This window comes from Macaca fascicularis, chromosome 19 (assembly GCF_037993035.2).
Source record: "Macaca fascicularis isolate 582-1 chromosome 19, T2T-MFA8v1.1".
Classification (NCBI taxonomy): domain Eukaryota; kingdom Metazoa; phylum Chordata; class Mammalia; order Primates; family Cercopithecidae; genus Macaca; species Macaca fascicularis.
The window spans coordinates 15573626-15591644 of NC_088393.1; the positions used below are offsets into that span (position 1 = coordinate 15573626).

The 18019-nt window shown below is 51.8% G+C and overlaps 1 protein-coding gene across 1 annotated transcript in view; it reads right to left on the reverse strand.

Annotated features, from left to right (window-relative positions):
• Positions 1-1187: 1187 nt before the first annotated feature.
• NOTCH3 (notch receptor 3) overlaps positions 1188-18019 on the reverse strand; it is a 41775-nt gene continuing 24943 nt past the window's right edge. The window contains exons 25-33 of the mRNA XM_045379701.2: positions 15481-15813; positions 13192-13346; positions 12850-13072; positions 12604-12688; positions 9095-9257; positions 7645-7949; positions 7227-7374; positions 4020-4117; positions 1188-3272 (exon numbers count right to left, since the gene is read on the reverse strand). Coding sequence (XP_045235636.2) covers positions 2220-3272; positions 4020-4117; positions 7227-7374; positions 7645-7949; positions 9095-9257; positions 12604-12688; positions 12850-13072; positions 13192-13346; positions 15481-15813 — 2563 coding nt within the window. The 3' untranslated portion in view covers positions 1188-2219. The remainder of the gene's footprint in view (positions 3273-4019; positions 4118-7226; positions 7375-7644; positions 7950-9094; positions 9258-12603; positions 12689-12849; positions 13073-13191; positions 13347-15480; positions 15814-18019) is intronic.

The following is an 18019-nucleotide window of genomic DNA, read 5'->3' on the forward strand; positions in this document are numbered from 1 at the left end:
CATGGAAGCGGGCACCTGTAATCCCAGCTACTCAGGAGGCTGAGGCAGGAGAATTGCTTGAACCCAGGAGGCGGGGGTTGCAGTGAGCCGAGATTGTGCCATTGCACTCCAGCCTGGGTGATAAGAACAAGACTCTATCTCAAAAAAACAGGAAGAAAGTAAATAAAAGTAAAATACTAGAAGTTTCTCTCTCCCCTGGAAAGAGCAATATGGCACCTATTTTGATAACACAGAGAGAGGGCTGGAGCTGTGTGATGTAGGGAAGAGAGGTTGTACTGGGTGCCATGTGGAGGATGTAGATGAAACTGATGCCCAGAGAAAGTTGTAGAGATGAAGAGAAACTGAGCCATTGTTGACTACATTTGAACCACTAGATCAAATCTTCCCTGAAGTTGGTCCTTTTAATTTATATGAGCTAATAAACCCCTTTCTTGTTTAAGCCAGGAGGCTTTTGTGTCATTTGCAACCAGGAGCACTCCAACTGACAGAATCAACGAACACTAAATCCTATCCTCCTTTCCTGAAGACACCAGTGTAAACCGAACCTTGTCTTGGAGCATGATTGGTTGTGAGAAACAGAAACCCACCGAAGCCGGCACAAGTAAAGAAGTATTTATTACATGGGTCCAAGGTTATCTCCAAAACCCAAAGGAGCATGAAGTAAAAGTGAAATTCATGTAGAACCATCATCAGACACTTAGAAAGCAATTAACAAATACCTGTTGATCTCAATGGAATGAACACTCATTTAACTGGAATTGATACTGCATTGGGAGCTGAGAGAAACCCCCCAGCCCTCAAACGGTCATTTGAGCTCTCATTTCTGATTCTCCCTGAATATTAGCTTCATTCTTCTGCCCTCTTTGCTCATCTGTTTGCCCACCACCTCAAATTGGCCACTGATATTTCTAAATCTAATTGTGACCTTAAGAGCTCCACCAACTGACCAGTTTCTTAGCCTCTCCATTAAAGAAGGTTCTTGAGCAAAAGAATCTGATTGGCTCAACTTAAGTCAGGTGACCACCACTGATCCAGTCGGTAGTCATCTGCCAAAAGAGGAAGCATAAGTAGACTGGCAAGTCAAATGTATTTACCCCAAGATGGGAGCTCAAGTTAGCGCTGGGGGGGGGAGATAGAAGTCCCACTGCCACCACTCCCCACCTTACCTAGACACAGACCAACAACACTGAGTGTTAACTATTCCTTTATTAGGTGGTGAGGGGAGTGGGGGCTGTACAATGCAGGGTTTGGGAATTCAGCTACACAGGGATCGTGACCAGAAGCCATATTACAAAAATAGCCTAAAAATACTTATATTCTGCCATGAGGCTGGGCCAGGGGATTACCAGGAAGAGGAAGTACCACTCAGGCAGCTCCTCCTCTTCTTGTAGTCCCACATTTACAGGGAGACAAAGGAATGCACACATCTCCCCTGGCTCCCATTTCCCACCAGCAGCCCCCTAGTTCCCAAAGGGAGGTGGCCAAGGGTGGGGCTGGGGCAGAGGGAGTTGGCAGTGGGCCCTTCCCCAGCAAGGCTATGGAACACGTCCCATCTGGAATGCAGTGAAGTGAGGGAGGTGGGGTGGGGAGGAGGCTCCCAACTCTCCCCCAACCCCTGGCCCCAGTGGGTGTGCCCAAGGGTGCCTCCTTGGTACATACCTGGGTCGTGTACTCGGTACATGGATCCCAGTCATGCCTGTATACTAGGTACACAGAATCCAGCTTGGCCGAAATGGGCCCACAGACTCAGCCCCACGGGGGCACTGGGGGGTTCCCAGGGGGAGGGAGCATCTCCATATATATATTTTGTAAAAAATAATAATAATAAGTTTGTTTAAATGAATTTGTTTCTATACAAAATGTAAAAAAAAAAAGAAAAAGAAAAATAATAATAATTCATTCATGTCAGAATGTAAGGAAATGAGAGGCCAGAAGGAGAGAGAAAAGAATGAAGGAAGAGAGAAGTGGGGAGGAAGGAGATCCCAGACTCTTCACAAGACTGAGAGGGCGGGTGGTAGCCCCTACCCATTATAAATAAAGGAAGACTGAAGCCCTGGGCTGATGACCTATCTTGGTCACACTGCAAGGCAAGGATGCAGGAGGGCTGGTGAAGAGAGAAGAAGATGAAAAAGACTAAAAGGAAGGAAGAGACAGAGAAAGAAAGGAGGCAGGACAGGGGTCTCTTTAGCACCCCCAAGATCTAAGAACTGACGAGCATCTCAGGCCAACACTTGCCTCTTGGGAGTGACTTCCGGCTGGGGCCCCAGCTGGGTCTGGGCCTGAGCAAGGGAGCTGGGAACAGACAAGGGAAGTGGCTGGGCAGGCAGTGCCCCAGTGGCGGTGGCCATGGCCCCGGTGGCAGTGGCTGGGCTGGGCGTGGATTCGGACCAGTCTGAGAGGGAGGGTGGTGAGGGGCTGGCCCAGTGCTCAGGGGATTCAGGGGATGGGGTCAGGTAAGGGTGCTCACTGGGAACCCGCAGGAAGCGGGCCTTTGGGGGGCTGCTGTGTGCCCCAGCCGCCGGGTACTCCTCGCCATGTCCTGGGACTGCCAGGTAAGGCGGGGGCCGCTCCTGTGGGGAGACGGGGGTCCCTGGGTTGAGCAGCTGGGGTCCCGGAGCCAGTGGCAGCAGGAATGAGGGGCCTGGCGGGGCAGGTGGGGGCAGCCGGGCCCAGTCGAGGGGGACAGCCACAGGGTTCAGCAGGCCCAGGCTGAGTACACATCCTCCAGGGGGCTGGCGACCTAGACCCGCCCGGCCTGGGCCACCAAGCTGTGCCAGAGACACTGCAGTGGCAGTGGCAGCTGCATAGGGCCCCTCAAGGGGGAAGCCACCAGGGGAAGCAGGGGGCCCACCGAAAGGCCGCGGGGAGTCCAGCGAGTCCACGGGCGACAGTGTGACCGAGCTGTCAGCCAGGGGGCCCGGGCAGGCCAGCGTCAGCTTCTTGCCCCGCCCCCGGGGCCCCTGCGGCCCCAGCCCCGCCTTCCCAGGGGGCCTCCTGCTCTTCTTGGACCCCGACTGTGTCGCTTTGAGGCCGGGGAGGAAGGCCCCTGGAGGACAGAGCAGAGGCCCCAGGCCGTGGGTACCAGGGGGGCTGCGGGGCCCACTAGGTTGATCCAGCAAGCGCACGATGTCCTGGTGCAGTCTCTCCTGGGCTACATCCCGCGGCAGCCTGTCCAAGTGGTCGGTGATCTCACGGTTGGCAAAGTGGTCCAACAGCAGCTTGGCAGCCTCGTAGCTGCCCTCGCGGGCGGCCAGGAACAGAGGGGTCTCTTCCTGGGGGGCCAGAACCCACAGAGGTCAGCAAAACCCCGGTTAAGAGTAGCAAAGTCTTCCAGCCTCTTGGGGGAGCCCGAGAGCTATGAGTTTGCACACTGGAGCTTGACAGACCTGGCTGGGTTAAATCCCGGCTGCGCTGGGGGAGCCTGGACAAAGTTCTTTCCTCTAAACCACATTCATCCATCACCTACTAAGTGCCAGGGGTCAAGGCCAGGACTGGGTGAGTTAAGCGAGGTACTCACCTTAGGCATAACCTTTTTTTTTTTTTTTTTTTTGACAGAGTCTCGCTGTGTCGCCCAGGCTGGAGGGCAGTGGCGCCATCTCGGTTCACTGCAACCTCAGCCTTCCGGGTTCAAGCGATTCTCCTCCGTCAGCCTCCTGAGCAGCCGGGATTACAGGTGTGCACCACCACACCCAGCTAATTTTTGTATTTTTAGTAGAGACAGGGGTTTACTACGTTGGCCAGGCTGTCTCGAACTCCTGACCTCAAGTATTCCACCCATCTCGACCTCCCAAAGTGCTGGGATTATAGGCGTGAACCACCACACCCAGCCATTAGGCACAAAATTTAAGGGGCCACCAAAAACTTTAGTTACCAAAGTAAATTATATTTTAATGCAATGTTTGGGGTTTTGTTTTGTTTTATTTTGTTTTTTGAGACAGAGTCTCACTCTGATGCCCAGGCTGCAGTGCAGTGGCGCTGTGCCAGTGCTGACCCCCGGTGGACCAAGGGCTGGGGCTCACCTTGCTATCCTGCATGTCCTTATTGGCTCCATTTTTGAGCAGGGCCAAAGTAGCTTCCACGTTGTTCACAGCTGCAGCCCAGTGTAAGGCTGATTTCCCTGGAGGATGAAGGGGAGAGAGGTCAGGACCAGGCTCCTCTCCTGGGGCCCCCATGTCAGGAAAGCAGAAATTGTCTAGAATGTGGCCTAGGGGTAGAGGAGGCAGGCTTGCCATGAATATCCAAGTACTTGTGTCTGGATCCATGTATGTGCAAATCTGCAAAATGACTCTTTCTGTGCAATGGGGAAGTACTCTGTGTGTGTGTGTGTGTGTGTGTGCGCGCGGGCGTGCGCGCACGTGTATGACTGTCTATACACAGGGGGTGCTGTGTGGACCTCCTTCAGTTGAACCTAGGGTTGTGATGTCCAATACAGTAGCCAGTCACATATGGTTCTTATTTATCCATTTATTTATTTTTGAAGCAGTGTCTTGTTCTGTCACCCAGGCTGGAGTCCATTGGCACAATCTTAGTTCACTGCAACCTCCACCTTCTGGGCTCAAGCAATTTTCCCTCCTCGGCCTCCCTACTACAGGCATGTACCACTATGCCCAGCTATTTTTTTGTATTTTTGATAGAGATAGAGTTCCACTATGTGGAACCATATTTGAGCCCAAACTGGTCTCAAACTCCTAACCTCAAGTGATCCACCAGCCTTGGCCTCCCAAAGTGCTGGGATTACAGGCATGAGCCACTGTGCCCAACCTACATGTGGTTCTTTAGATTTAAATCTAATAAAATAGGTGCCAGGACCATTCGATGGGGAAAGAAGGGTCTTCTCAACTAATGGTGCCGGAACAACTGAATATTCACATCCAAAGAATGAAGTTGGACCCCTACCTCACACTTTATACAAAAATTCACTCAAAATGGATCAGAAACCTAAATATAAGAGCTCCAACTATATAACTAAACATCTAGAAGAAAACATAAAGAGTAAATCTTCATGACCTTGAATTAGGCCAAGATTCTTAGATGTGACACCAAAACCACAAATAACAATAACAACTACAAAATAGATAAATTGGACATGATCAAAATGGAAACTTCTGGCCAGGCACAGTGGCTCACGCCTGTAATCACAACACTTTGGGAGGCCAAGGTGGGAGCATTGCTTAAGGCCAGGAGTTTGAGATCAGCCTGGGCAACAAAGTAAGACCCCATCTCCACAAAAAGTTTGAGAATTACCCAGGTGTGCTGGCACACACCTGTAATACCAGCTACTCAGGAGGGTGGGATGGGAGGATCACTTGAGCCTGGGAGTTTGAGGCTGCAGTGAGCCATAATCACACCACTGAACTCCAGCCTGAGTGACAGAGGGATACCCTATCTCTAAAAATTAAAAAAAAAAAAAAAAAAGGTCCATCAATACAATGGAGTATTATTCAGCTGAACTATGCTTCAACATGGGTGAACCTTGAGAACATAATGCTAACTGAAAAAAAGGCAGACAAAAATGACCACATATCATATGATTACATTTATATGAAATGTCCAGAACAGGCAAATCCATGGAGACAAAAAGCAAATCACTGGTTGCACAGGGTTGGACAGATGAGGGGCTTGGAAGATGATGGCCAAGTGGTGAGAATTTCTTTTTCAGGTGATGAAATGTTCTAAAATTGATTGTAGTAATAGTTGTACGACTCTGATTATACTAAGAGCCATTGAATTGTACACTTTAAGTGGGTGAATTGTATGGCATGTGAATCATATCTCAGTAAAGCTGTTTTTTGTTTTTTGTTTTTGTTTTTTTTGAGACGGAGTCTCGCTCTGTTGCCCAGGCTGGAGTGCAGTGGCCAGATCTCAGCTCACTGCAAGCTCCGCCTCCTGGGTTTACACCATTCTCCTGCCTCAGCCTCCCGAGTAGCTGGGACTACAGGCGCCCGCCACCTCGCCTGGCTAGTTTTTTGTATTTTTTAGTAGAGACGGGGTTTCACCAGGTTAGCCAGGATGGTCTCGATCTCCTGACCTGGTGATCTGCCCGTCTCGGCCTCCCAAAGTGCTGGGATTACAGGCTTGAGCCACCGCGCCCGGCTGGTTTTTGTTTTTTTTTTAAAGGCTGGGCACAGTGGCTCATGCCTGTAACCCCAGCACTTTGGAAGGCCAAGGCAGGCGGATCACCTGAGGTCAGGAGTTCGAGGCCAGCCTGGCCAACATTGCGAAACCCTGTCTCTACTAAAAATACAAAAAAAATAGCCAGGCATGGTGGCGGGCGCCTCTAGTCCCAGACACTTGGGAGGCTGAGACAGGAGAATCACTGGAACCCGGGTAGTGGAGGTAGCCGTGAGCCAAGATCACACCATTGCACTCCAGCCTAGGCAATAAAAGCGAGACTCTGTCTCAGGAAAAAAAAAAAAAAAAAAGCAACACAAGGAGAAAAAGAATTAAATGAACTAAAACATTTAGTTCTTCATTTGCCCCGGCAACATTTCAAGTCACCACATGTGGCCAGTGGCTACCATATTGGACAGTGCAGAGAATAATTCCATCATCACAGAAAGTCCTATTGGCCAGTCCTGCCCTGAAGCCATGGTTCTCAACCAGGAGAAACTCCCCGACCCCGGCCCCCAGGGCATTTGGCAATGTCTGGAGACTTTTTTTTTTTTTTTTTAGACAGAGTTTGTCCCCCAGGCTGGAGTACAGTGGCACAATCATGGCTCACAGCCTCAACCTCCTGGGCTCAAATGACCTTCCCACCTCAGTGTTCCGAGTAGTTAGGGCCACAGGTATGCACCACCGCACGTGGCTAATCTTTTAAAAAATTTTTGTAGAACCCACTGTGTTGCCCAGTCTGGTCTCAAACTCCTGGCCTCAAGCCATCCTCCTGCCTCTGCCTCCCAGTGTTGGGATCACAGGCATGAGCCACCACACATGGCCAGATGTGCAGGTTTATTATAATAACTTCCAGCAGGTGGAAGTAGAGTGTGTCTGTCTAACAAAGCAGGTGAAAATGAAGTGTCCAGGGGAAAGGCACCTTTTCCTAATCCCTGAGGCACCCTAAGGACTAGTGGTGACCCTGCATGACCCTGCAGGCTTCATGAAGCCTGGTTATGTGTGCATCAGCTTCAGTGATTGGGTCTCAACATGGGTATGAGTTTGCACCAACATGACCCTCGGGGCCCAGGTGACACTAACCCAGCCTAGACTTGATTCCTCTGCCAACCTACCAAGCTCATCCACAGCATTGACGTCGGCATGGCTGGCGATAAGCTCTTCCACCATGCCCTCTACTGCCAGGCGGGCCGCCAGGATCAGTGCCGTTGAGCCATCCGCCATGCGGGCATCCAAGTCTGTAGAGCGGTTTCGGATGAGAATCTAGGACAGAGTGGATGCAGCAGGAGGAGTCATGGCAGGAACAGAGGAATCAAGAACACTCCTAAGTCCCATGAAGTCTCCAACCCCCACACCCCAACCCCTGAAATTGGTGAAGTTCAGAGAGCAGCTGCTTGACAGCTACTGTACTCCCATATATCCCCATTTTCCAAATGAGAAAAAATGAGCTCTGAAAGGCAGAACTGGGGCTCAAATCCAGGTAAGTCTAAAGCCTGCCCCAGCTCCGAAGTCCAGAGGGTGTGCCTGTCTCACCTGGAAGACACCCTGGGCATCGGCTGTGACAGCTGTGTGCAGGGGAGTGCGGCCTGAGTGGTCCTGGGCATTGGTGTCTGCCCCAGCATCCAGCAGCCGCTTGGCCGCGTCAGCACGGGCATAACGGGCAGCCAGGTGCAAAGCAGTCTCGCCAGTACGGTCAGTCCGTGCCCCAAGCTGAGCCCCCTGGCAGATTAGGTCGGAGATGATGCTAGCTGATGTGTCATCTGCCTCATCCTCTTCAGTTGGCATCGGCTCCAGGGCCCCCCCACAGAAGGAAGCCAGCATTAGTGGGGTGAAGCCATCTGCGGGGACAGGAGTGTGTCGGCAGGAAGGTAAACACAGGGACTTTTCCAGGAAATGTTATCAAGGGCACCCCATTAGGAGCTAATAGGACACATGGAAGAATGTGGATTGGCAGATCCTCCTGTCTGCACACCCACACCCAGGATGAGGATTCGTGGGCATGTGATTTATCACAGAATGACTCCTAGGGTGCGGAACACAGGACAAGGGACTCTGGGAGTCAAGCAAGTGTGCAACCTCCAGTAAATTCCCAAAGGGTTATTCCACCCTGATCCTGCACAGGGACTCTGGAACATGCATTGTACTCCAGAGTTCTAATCCAGTTCAAGGTAAAGAAACTATCCCCCTCATACCATGCATCCACTAGTTAGGAGCTGCCCCTTTCTGCCAATTCATTTCAGTATTTTAAAAGGAAAAAAAAAAAAGAGCTGCCCCCAGGGACATAAAATCCCAGGCACTTCAGGCCCCAGTAGCCAGAGGGACTTCAAAAGAGAGCCACAAGTACAGGCCATTTGGAGCAAAAGCAAAATGAAGCTAAGGCAGGAATGCCCTGAAACATAGCAAAGATGGATCTGAGAGGATCAAACAACATAGACTGCTACACTGCACACACTGTACACAAGCACTTGTCCTCGTTTTTCTTAGGGAGCCACTTGCATCCAGTTCTCCATTCTCAAGTCCTGGGTAGAGACACACCTCCCCGCTGCCCCTCCTACCCTCGCCCGCTCAAGGGCAGGTAAGGGAATCAGGCTTGGTCAATTTGCATATTCCAGCCCCCTGGTCATACTGATTGGCTCAAGGATGAGCATGTGACCCTAGTCTGTCCAATCAGAATGCATCCTGAGACTTCTGCTGGCACATTAGGAAGATTTCATAAGATTGGAGTCAAAGGGTAGAGAGGGGAAAAATGAGTCCTGGATCCAAATGTGCCACTTTTAGTTACATGAGTCAATAAATCCCTTGTTTTACTTAAGCTAGCTTGAGTTGGACCTTTGTCACTTCCAACCAAGAGTGTTGCTGAACACACACCCTTCACAGAAGCTTACAGACTCCACCAGTTCTTCCCAAAACACAGACTCAGAAATAACCTCTTCCAGGTAGGATGGGTGAGGGGCATCCCTTTGGGAGGGGCACTGTCACTGACCTGGGCCACGCACATTGACATCCATGCCATCAGCATCTGCGTCGCCCTGTGGTGGTGTCAGCGCCATGGCTGGTGCCACGCGGATGTCAGCAGCAACCAGATGGTGTTGAGTCCACTGACGGCAATCCACAGCCTCCTCAGCTCCCATGCCCAGCTCCTCTACCTGGAGGGGCAGGCACCCGGAATCTCAGATTTCACCCTTTGGCTCTGGGGAGAGCCGCTGCTAGGGATGGGGCTGAGCATTCCTACAGGTGTCTCTTTAGGAGATACACACAGAGCCCTGGGAAATCATTACCATCTGCTTGGTTTTTTGTTTGTTTGTTTGTTTTTGAGGCAGAGTCTCGCTCTGTCGCCCAGGCTGGAGTGCAGTGGCATGATCTCGGCTCACTGCAACCTCCGCCTCCCGGGTTCAAGTGATTCTCCTGCCTCAGCCTCCGGAGTAGCTGGGATTACAGGCACATGCCACCGTGTCTGGCTAATTTTTTGTATTTTTAGTAGAGACGGGGTTTCACCATGTTGGCCAGACTGGTCTCGAACTCCTGACCTCAAGTGATCCGCCCCTCTCGGCCTCCCAAAGTGCTGGGATTAACAGGAAATCAATGTGTGCCACAGCCCAGGATGCTAATAAAAGGAAGACACAAGATTTCTTTCTTTTTTTTTTTTTTTTTGTCTTTTTAAGTAATAAATGGCTTTAGTTATTTACGTATATATATTTTTAGAGACTGAGTCTCACTGTGTCACTCAGGCTGGAGTGCAGTGGTGCAATCATACCTCACTGCAGCCTCAACTTCCCGGTCTCAAATGATCCTCCCACCTCAGCTGCCCGAGTAGCCGGCACTATAAGCACACAGTATAAGCAGCTTGGGATAGTATCTGATCCAGGTTCAAGTTCCAACCCCGCCCCTTAGTAGATGGAAGTCTCTGGGCAAATCACATTAAAGCTCTGAGCTTCTCATTGGCAAAATCAGGATGACGCAGTCATTCCACCATGCTAAGATATCACCACAATTACATTGGGCCACCCTTTTAATACCTCTGATACCTGCTTTGGGATGGGAAAGCAGAAAGAAAAGTCTGGGCTGGGCGCGGTGGCTCACGCCTTTAATCTCAGCACTTTGGGAGGCCGAGGCGGGCGGATCACAAGGTCAGGAGATTGAGACTATCCTGGCTAATACGGTGAAACCCCGTCTCTACTAAAAACACACAAAAAAATTAGCCGGGTGTGGTGGCAGGTGCCTGTAGTCCCAGCTACTCGGGAGGCTGAGGCAGGAGGACGGCATGAACCCGGGAGGCGGAACTTGCAGTGAGCCGAGATCGCGCCACTGCACTCCAGCCAGAGCGACAGAGCACGACTCCGTCTGAAAGAAAGAAAAGAAAGAAAAAAAGAACGAAAAGAAAGAAAGAAAGAGAGAAAGAGAGAAAAGTCTGGGTTGAGCAAATGTTTTTATCTGTCCACTGTAATAGATGCCTCCATTTCACAACATTAAAATATGGACAGAAGAAGGGAGTTTGTAAATTGAAGTATATGTCAATAGCTACTTTATAGGGTCCTCAAAGAGATGAAATAAGATGTTTCATGTGCATTAGAGATATTCAGTGGGTGCCTCAGTAATGCTAGCAAGGGTCTGTATGGACTGAATTGTGCCCCTTCTAAAAATCATACACTGGCCAGGCATGGTGGTTCACGTCTGTAATCCCAACACTTTGGGAGGCCGAGGCGGGCAGATCACTTGAGGTCAGGAGTTTGAGACCAACCTGGCCAACATGGTGAAACCCCGTCTCTACTAAAAATACTAAAATTAGCCGGGCATGGTAGAACATGCCTATAATCCCAGCTACTTGGGAGGCTGAGGCAGGAGAATCGCTTGAATCTGGAAGGTGGAGGCTGCAGCGAGCCAAGATCACGCCACTGCACTCCAGCCTCAGCAACGGAGTGAGACCTGGTCTCAAAAAAATAAAAATAAAAATAAAAATCATACTCTAAAACCCTAAATCATATATAAAACTTCCATGTGCCTGCATTTGGAGATACGACTTTTTTTTTTTAGACAGAGTCTTGCTCTGTTACCCAGGCTGGAGTGCAGTGGTGCAATCATAGCTCACTGCAGCCTCCAACTCCTGGACTCAAGCAATCCTTCTGCCTCAGCCTCCCAAGTAGCTGAAATTACAGGTGCAAGCCACCAAGCCTGGTGAGACAGGGCCTTTAAGGGAGTAATTAAGGTTATATGAGGTTATAAATGTGGGACCCTAATCCAATAGGACAGGTATCCTTACAAGAAGAGGATGGGGTACCAGATCTCTCTCTCTCTCTCTTTCCTCTGTGTACACAGAGGAAAGGCCATGTGAGGCTACAGTGAGAAGGCAGCCATCTGCAAGCCAGGAAGAGAGCCCTCATCAGGAACCAACCCTGATGGCACCTTGGGCTTAGACTTCCAACCTCCAGAACCGTGAAAAAACAAATTTCTATTGTTTGAGTCACCCATGCTGCAGTTTTTTTTGTTTTTTTGTTTTTTTTTTGAGACGGAGTTTGCTCTTGTTGCCCAGTCTGGAGTGCTGGGTTCAAGGGACTCTCCTGCCTCAGCCTCCCAAGTAGCTGGGATTACAGGCACCCACCACCATGCCCAGCTCATCTTTTGTATTTTTAGTAGAGATGGGGTTTCACCATTTTGGTCAGGCTGGTCTCGAACTCCTGACCTCAGGTGATCCACCTCTGTGGGATTTTTTAATGGCAGCCACAGCTGACTCATACTGAACCCAGGGCATGACTGCATGAAATGGTGCTAAGAACTGGCTCAGAGCACTTCCAGGCTAATCCCATGCTGGACAAAATAGGAACTGACAGAGATAAGGCAGACTCACTCTCTGGGATTGGGGGACACCTTCAGAAAGAGTGCAGGCTGGCCAGGACCCAGGATCCTGGCTGGGGAGGGGCAGGACGGAGTGAAAGATTTTCCACCTGCCCAGAGGGACCCTTGGGGCCCCAGTGGCAAATCTCCTCCTCCCTCTGAGGTCACAGAACCACACTAAGAAGAAAACAGCATTGCAGGCCGGGCGCGGTGGCTCAAGCCTGTAATCCCAGCACTTTGGGAGGCCGAGATGGGTGGATCACGAGGTCAGGAGATCGAGACCATCCTGGCTAACACAGTGAAACCCCGTTTCTACTAAAAAATACAAAAAAACTAGCCGGGCGAGGTGGCGGGCGCCTGTAGTCCCAGCTACTCGGGAGGCTGAGGCAGGAGAATGGCCTGAACCCGGGAGGCGGAGCTTGCAGTGAGCTGAGATCCGGCCACTGCACTCCAGCAAGGGGGACAGAGTGAGACTCCGTCTCAAAAAAAAAAAAAAAAAGAAAAGAAAACAGCATTGCAAAGCTGTGACTATTCTCTGGAGCTAGGGAGGCGGGGACAGCGGTGGCATCCCCTGATTACACCCATCATCCATTGGGGACCCCACCCAGTACCCTGAGGGGAGGGGCCAGAAGAGGGGGCAAAGCTCAGAAGAGGGGGCAGTACCTTCAGCCGCTTGGCCTCTGGGCACTCTGTGTCCATCCAGTCTGTGGCCACCTCCCCCATCAGGCTCTCACCCTTGGCCATGTTCCTGGCAGACAATGGGAAGAGGGGATGTGAGAGGGGACACTAGAGGTGTCCAGCCGGGAAGGAGGATTTGAGGTGGGGTCAGAGGTATGAGTCAGGTCAAGGCGGGGTCCAGGGCTCACAAGGTCCCCGTAGTCAGGGACAGGGAGAGAGCAGGGTTCTCACTTCATGCCCAGCGCATCTTGGCCCACGGGTTCCCGCCGGCCCTTGTGACCAGCGGCCACGTCCTTGTGCAGTGAGAAGCCCTCGGGGAACCAGAGGGTGCTGTGCTCGCGCTTGCGCCGGGCCACCATGACGCCCAGGACGAGGATGACCAGCAACAAGACGGCACCCGCCACTAGCAGAGGCAGCAGCGGGACGCTGGGTTCTGGAGGCTCCAGCGGCTCCCCTAAGAGTAGGAAGCAAGGGGCGGGGCTTCAGTCGAGGGCGGGGCTTTGGCATCAGGGCGGGGCTTCGGCTGCCCCCAGCTTGGTCCCGGCCACCCCCTCCCCAAGGCCAGGGTCGCACCCCGCACGTCCCGCAGTGGGTACGGGAAGTCCAGGCGCTCCACTGCTGACAGCGCTCCCAGGTAGTCAGCAGCGCTCTGGGCATCGGGGAAGCAGTGATCATTCTCAGGCGACTGCAGGCAGAGCCGGTTATCAATCTCCAGCATCACTACCGACCTGCGGGGACAGCAGGGAGGGACCAGAGGGTTCAAGAATTGCCTGATGCACCCCCTGGCACCAAGTCCCACCTTCCCTCCCCAGCGCCTGGCTCTTCACCCACAGGTTTCCATGACCCACCTGCAACCACCTGGCATCCAACCCCACTGCACCCCCAAAACGTATCTTGCTGTGGTCAGCAGTCCCCCCAGAGCCGTGAATCCAGTGGATATTGTTTTTTGGTGTTGCACCCAGGCTGCAGTGCAGTGGCGCTATCTGGGCTCACTGCAACTTCCCCTCCTGGATTCAAGCGATTCCCCTGCCTCAGCCTCCCAAGTAGCTGGGATTACAGGCATGCGCCACCACGCCCAGCTAATTTTTTTGTATTTTTAGAAGAGATGGGGTTTTACCATGTTGGCAAGGCTGGTGTTGAACTCCTGACCTCAGGTGATCCTCCTGCCTTGGCCTCCCAAACTGCTGGGATTACAGGTGCGAGCTGCCATGCCCAGCCTGTTTTTTTTTTGTTCGTTTGTTCTGTTTTGTTTTGTTTTTTGAGACAGCCTCACTCTGTCGCCCAGATTGGAGCACAGTGGTGAAATCACAGCTCACTGTAGCCTTGATCTCCCGGCCTCAAGCAATCTTTCCACCTCATTCTCCCAAAGAGCTGGGATCACAGGCATGTGCCACCATACCTGGTTAATTTTTTTTTTTTTTTTTTTTTTTTTTGGTGTGGGGCGTGGGGGATACAGACTGGATCTCACTATGTTGCCCAGGCTAGTCTTGAACTCCTAGGCTCAAGCAATCCTCCCACCTCAGCCTCCCCAAAGTGCTGGGTTTACAGGCCTGGGCCACTACGCCCAGCTAATGGACATTGTTTGTTTTTTGTTTTTTGTTTTTGAGATGAAGTCTCCCTCTGTCGCCAGGCTGGAGTGCAGTGGCGCAATCTCAGCTCACTGCAACCTCCGACTCCCTGGTTCAAGTGATTCTCTGCCTCAGCCTCCCGAGTAGCTGGAATTACAGGCAGGTGCTACCATGCCCAGCTAATTTTTGTATTTTTAGTAGAGATGGGGTTTCACCGTGTTGGCCAGGGCATTGTTGTTTGTTTGTTAGTTTGTGTGTTTTTTGTTTTTTGAGATAGAGTTTCACTCTTCTTGCCCAGGCTGGAGTGCAATAACGCGATCTCGGCTCACCACAACCTCTGCCTCCCAGGTTCAGGCAATTCTCCTGCCTCAGTCTCTTGCGTAGCTGGGATTACAGGCATGCGCCACCACGCCCCAGGAATTTTGTATTTTTAGTATACACAGAGTTTCTCCATGTTGGTCAGGCTGGTCCCGAGGCCGAGGTGGGAGAATTGCGAGGTCAGGAGATCGAGACCATCCTGGCTAACACGGTGAAACCCCGTCTTACTAAAAATACAAAAAAAAACTAGCCGGGCGTGGTGGCGGGGGCCTGTAGTCCCAGCTACTGGGGAGGCTGAGGCAGGAGAATGGCGTGAACCCGGGAGGCGGAGCTTGCAGTGAGCTGAGATCACGCCACTGCACTCCAGCCCCAGCGACAGAGCGACACTATGTCTCAAAAAAAAAAAAAAAAAAAAGAGATGGGTGTCTTGCTATGTTGCCCAGGCTAGATTTGAATTCCTGGGCTCAAGCGATCCTCCAAGTAGCTGGGACTACAGAAATACATCATTGTGCCCGGCTTTATCTTCCATGTCTTTAAGAAGAAGAAAATTAGCCCGGCGTGGTGGCGGGTGCCAGTAATCCCAGTTACTCTGGAGGCTGAGGCAGAGAATTGCTTGGACGCGGGAGGCGGAGGTTGCAGTGAGCCGGGCAGCCTGGGCGACAGCGAGAGACTCTGTCTCAAAACAAAAAAAAAAAGAAGAAGAAGAAGAAGAAGAGAAAAACCCTACACATGTCTTTAACCACTCTGCTCAGCCATTTAGCAACCTGCCTCCCCAGGAGTCAGCGCGAGACCTGGGCAATTCTACCCCAGAAGCACTAGCTCCATCTGGAGGCATTTTTTGCTCGTCACAGCCAGGAGGCGGTGCTCCTGACATCTGGTGGTAAAGGCATTAAGTGAAATGAAACACACAAGACCTGGATCAACCGCATCTCTCCTCTCCCCAGCCACGGCGGCTCTTCCAGGTGGGATCACTCACCCGATCACCTCTGGGGCCAGCTCCCGACGGGCCCGGGGTTCGGAGCCAGGACTGGGCCGGTGGTAAGGGAAGACCATGGCCTGGCCGTGCGCGTCCAGGCGGAAGCGCAGCGAGGTGCGCAGGATGGCGCTGAGTCGCTGCAGAAAGTCGGCGCTGGAACGCAGTAGCTCCTCCGGCGGCAGCAGCACTGTGAGCACCAGCACGCCGCGGGCCAGCAGGGCCGGCACCTCGCTGGCGCAGTCCAGCCCATCCCAGCCGCACTCCTCCGTGTTGCAGCCCTGGTCGCAGCGGCCGTCCGCAAAGTGGTCTGCGCAGTACTTCTCGTACACCGGGCTGGTGGGGAAGGGTGAGGCAGAGAGGGGCGGGATCAGGGGTCAGAAGAGAGGATCCCCCTCCATGCATTCACACCATAGAGCACAAAGACTCCAGATAAGGCTTGCACAGGGGACTGGAATGTATGGACCGATGTCAGGCTTTCTGCAAATCTTGTCATTCACTGGACAATTTTTTTTTTTTTTTTTTTTGAGACGGAGTCTTGCTCTGTCGCCCAGGCCGTAATGCAGTTAACATGATCTCTCGGCTCACTGCAGCCTCCACCTCCCTGGTTCCAGCAATTCTCCCACCTCAGCCTCCCAAGTAACTGGGATTACCGGCATGCACCACCACACCCGTCTAATTTTTGTATTTTTAGCAGAGACAGGGTTTTACCATGCTGGTCAGGCTGCCGTTGAACTCCTGACCTCAGGTAATCCACCTGCCTCGGCCTCCCAAAGTGCTTGGATTACAGGCATAAGCCACCGTGCCTGGCCCTTTTTTTTTTTTTTTTAATTGATTGATTGAAATGAGGTCTTGCTCTGTTGCCCAGGCTGGAGTGCAGTGGTGTGATCATAGCTCTCTGGAGTCTCAAACTCCTGGACCCAAATGATCCTCCCTCCTCAGTCTCCCAAGTGGCTGGGACTACAAGCCCACACCACACTCTGGGCCTCACTGGCTAACTATTAATTAATCAGTAAATACTGGCTGGGTGCAGTGGCTCACGCCTGTAATCCCAGCACTTTGGGAGGCCGAGATGGGCGGATCACGAGGTCAGGAGATCGAGACCATCCTGACTAACACGGTGAAACCCCGTCTCTACTAAAAATACAAAACTTAGCCGGGCGCGGTGGCGGGCGCCTGTAGTCCCAGCTACACGGGAGGCTGAGGCAGGAGAACGGCGTGAACCCGGGAGGTGGAGCTTGCAGTGAGCTGAGATCCGGCCACTGCACCCTAGCCTGGGCAACTGAGCGAGACTCCGTCTCCAAAAAAAAAAAAAATCGGTAAATACTAACTGACTGACTGCCATGTGTTGAGCACTGCTGCAGGCACAAGAATAAGGTCCAGCCACAATTCCTGGCCCACGTGCAGCTAGCATTTCACTGGGTGAAGACAGACAGTAAGGGAGATACATGAGCCAAATATACAGCATCTCTATTACTCATCAATAAAATTAAAATACAGGCTGGGTGCGGTGGCTCATGCCTGTAATCCCAGCACTTTGGGAGGCCGAGGTGTACGGATCACCTGAGGTCACAAGTTCTAGGTCAGCCTGGCCAACATGGTGAAACCCCATCTCTACTACAAATACAAAAATTAGTCAGGCGTGGTGGCTGGTGCCTGTAATCCCAGCTACTCAGGAAGCTGAGGCAGGAGAATAGCTTGAACCCAGGAGGTGGAGGTTGCAGTGAGCCAAGATCACACCACTGTACTCCAGCCTGGGCAATGGGAGAGAAATCCTGTCTCCAAAAAAAAAAAAAAAAAAAAAAATTTTTTTATATATATATATATATATATACACACACACACACACACACATGAGAACATGCACACACATAGTGCTGGATGGAATTAAATGCTAAGAAGAAAAATAAAGCAGAGGAAGGGCTGGGGGTGATCAGGGAGGTGCTCACTGAGAAGGTACCACCATTTCAGCAAAGACTTGAAGGAGGTGAGAGAGGAACCATGTGGGGGAAGGGAACAGCCAGGCAGTAGGAACAGCTTGTGCAAAGGCCCTGATGTGGGATCAAGCCTGGGGTATCTGGGGAACAGCTGAGAGGCCAGGGTGGCTGGAGCAGAGTGACTGGGGGGGAAGCAGAGAAGTTGGGGATATGGAGATTAATGAGGTGGAGGGTTCCAAGTGGACAGAGAGGTACACAGAGGAACAGAAGGGGCAGGGTGTAGGAATGGACAGATGGACTGCCTAGGACAGACAGAGAGAGGGGCAGAAGAGGGGCAGAGACAGTCAGGGGCAGACACAAAACAGATAGACAGCCATATAGAGGAGCAAAAAGATTGCATGGATGGACAGATTCAGCCCAAGGATGGACAAGCAGGGGTGCAGCATACACAGAGGAATAAAAGGAATTTTATTTCTTTTTTTTTTTTTTTTTTTTTGAGACGGAGTCTCGCTCTGTTGCCCAGGCTGGAGTACAGTGGCCGGATCTCAGCTCACTGCAAGCTCTGCCTCCCGGGTTTACACCATTCTCCTGCCTCAGCCTCCCGA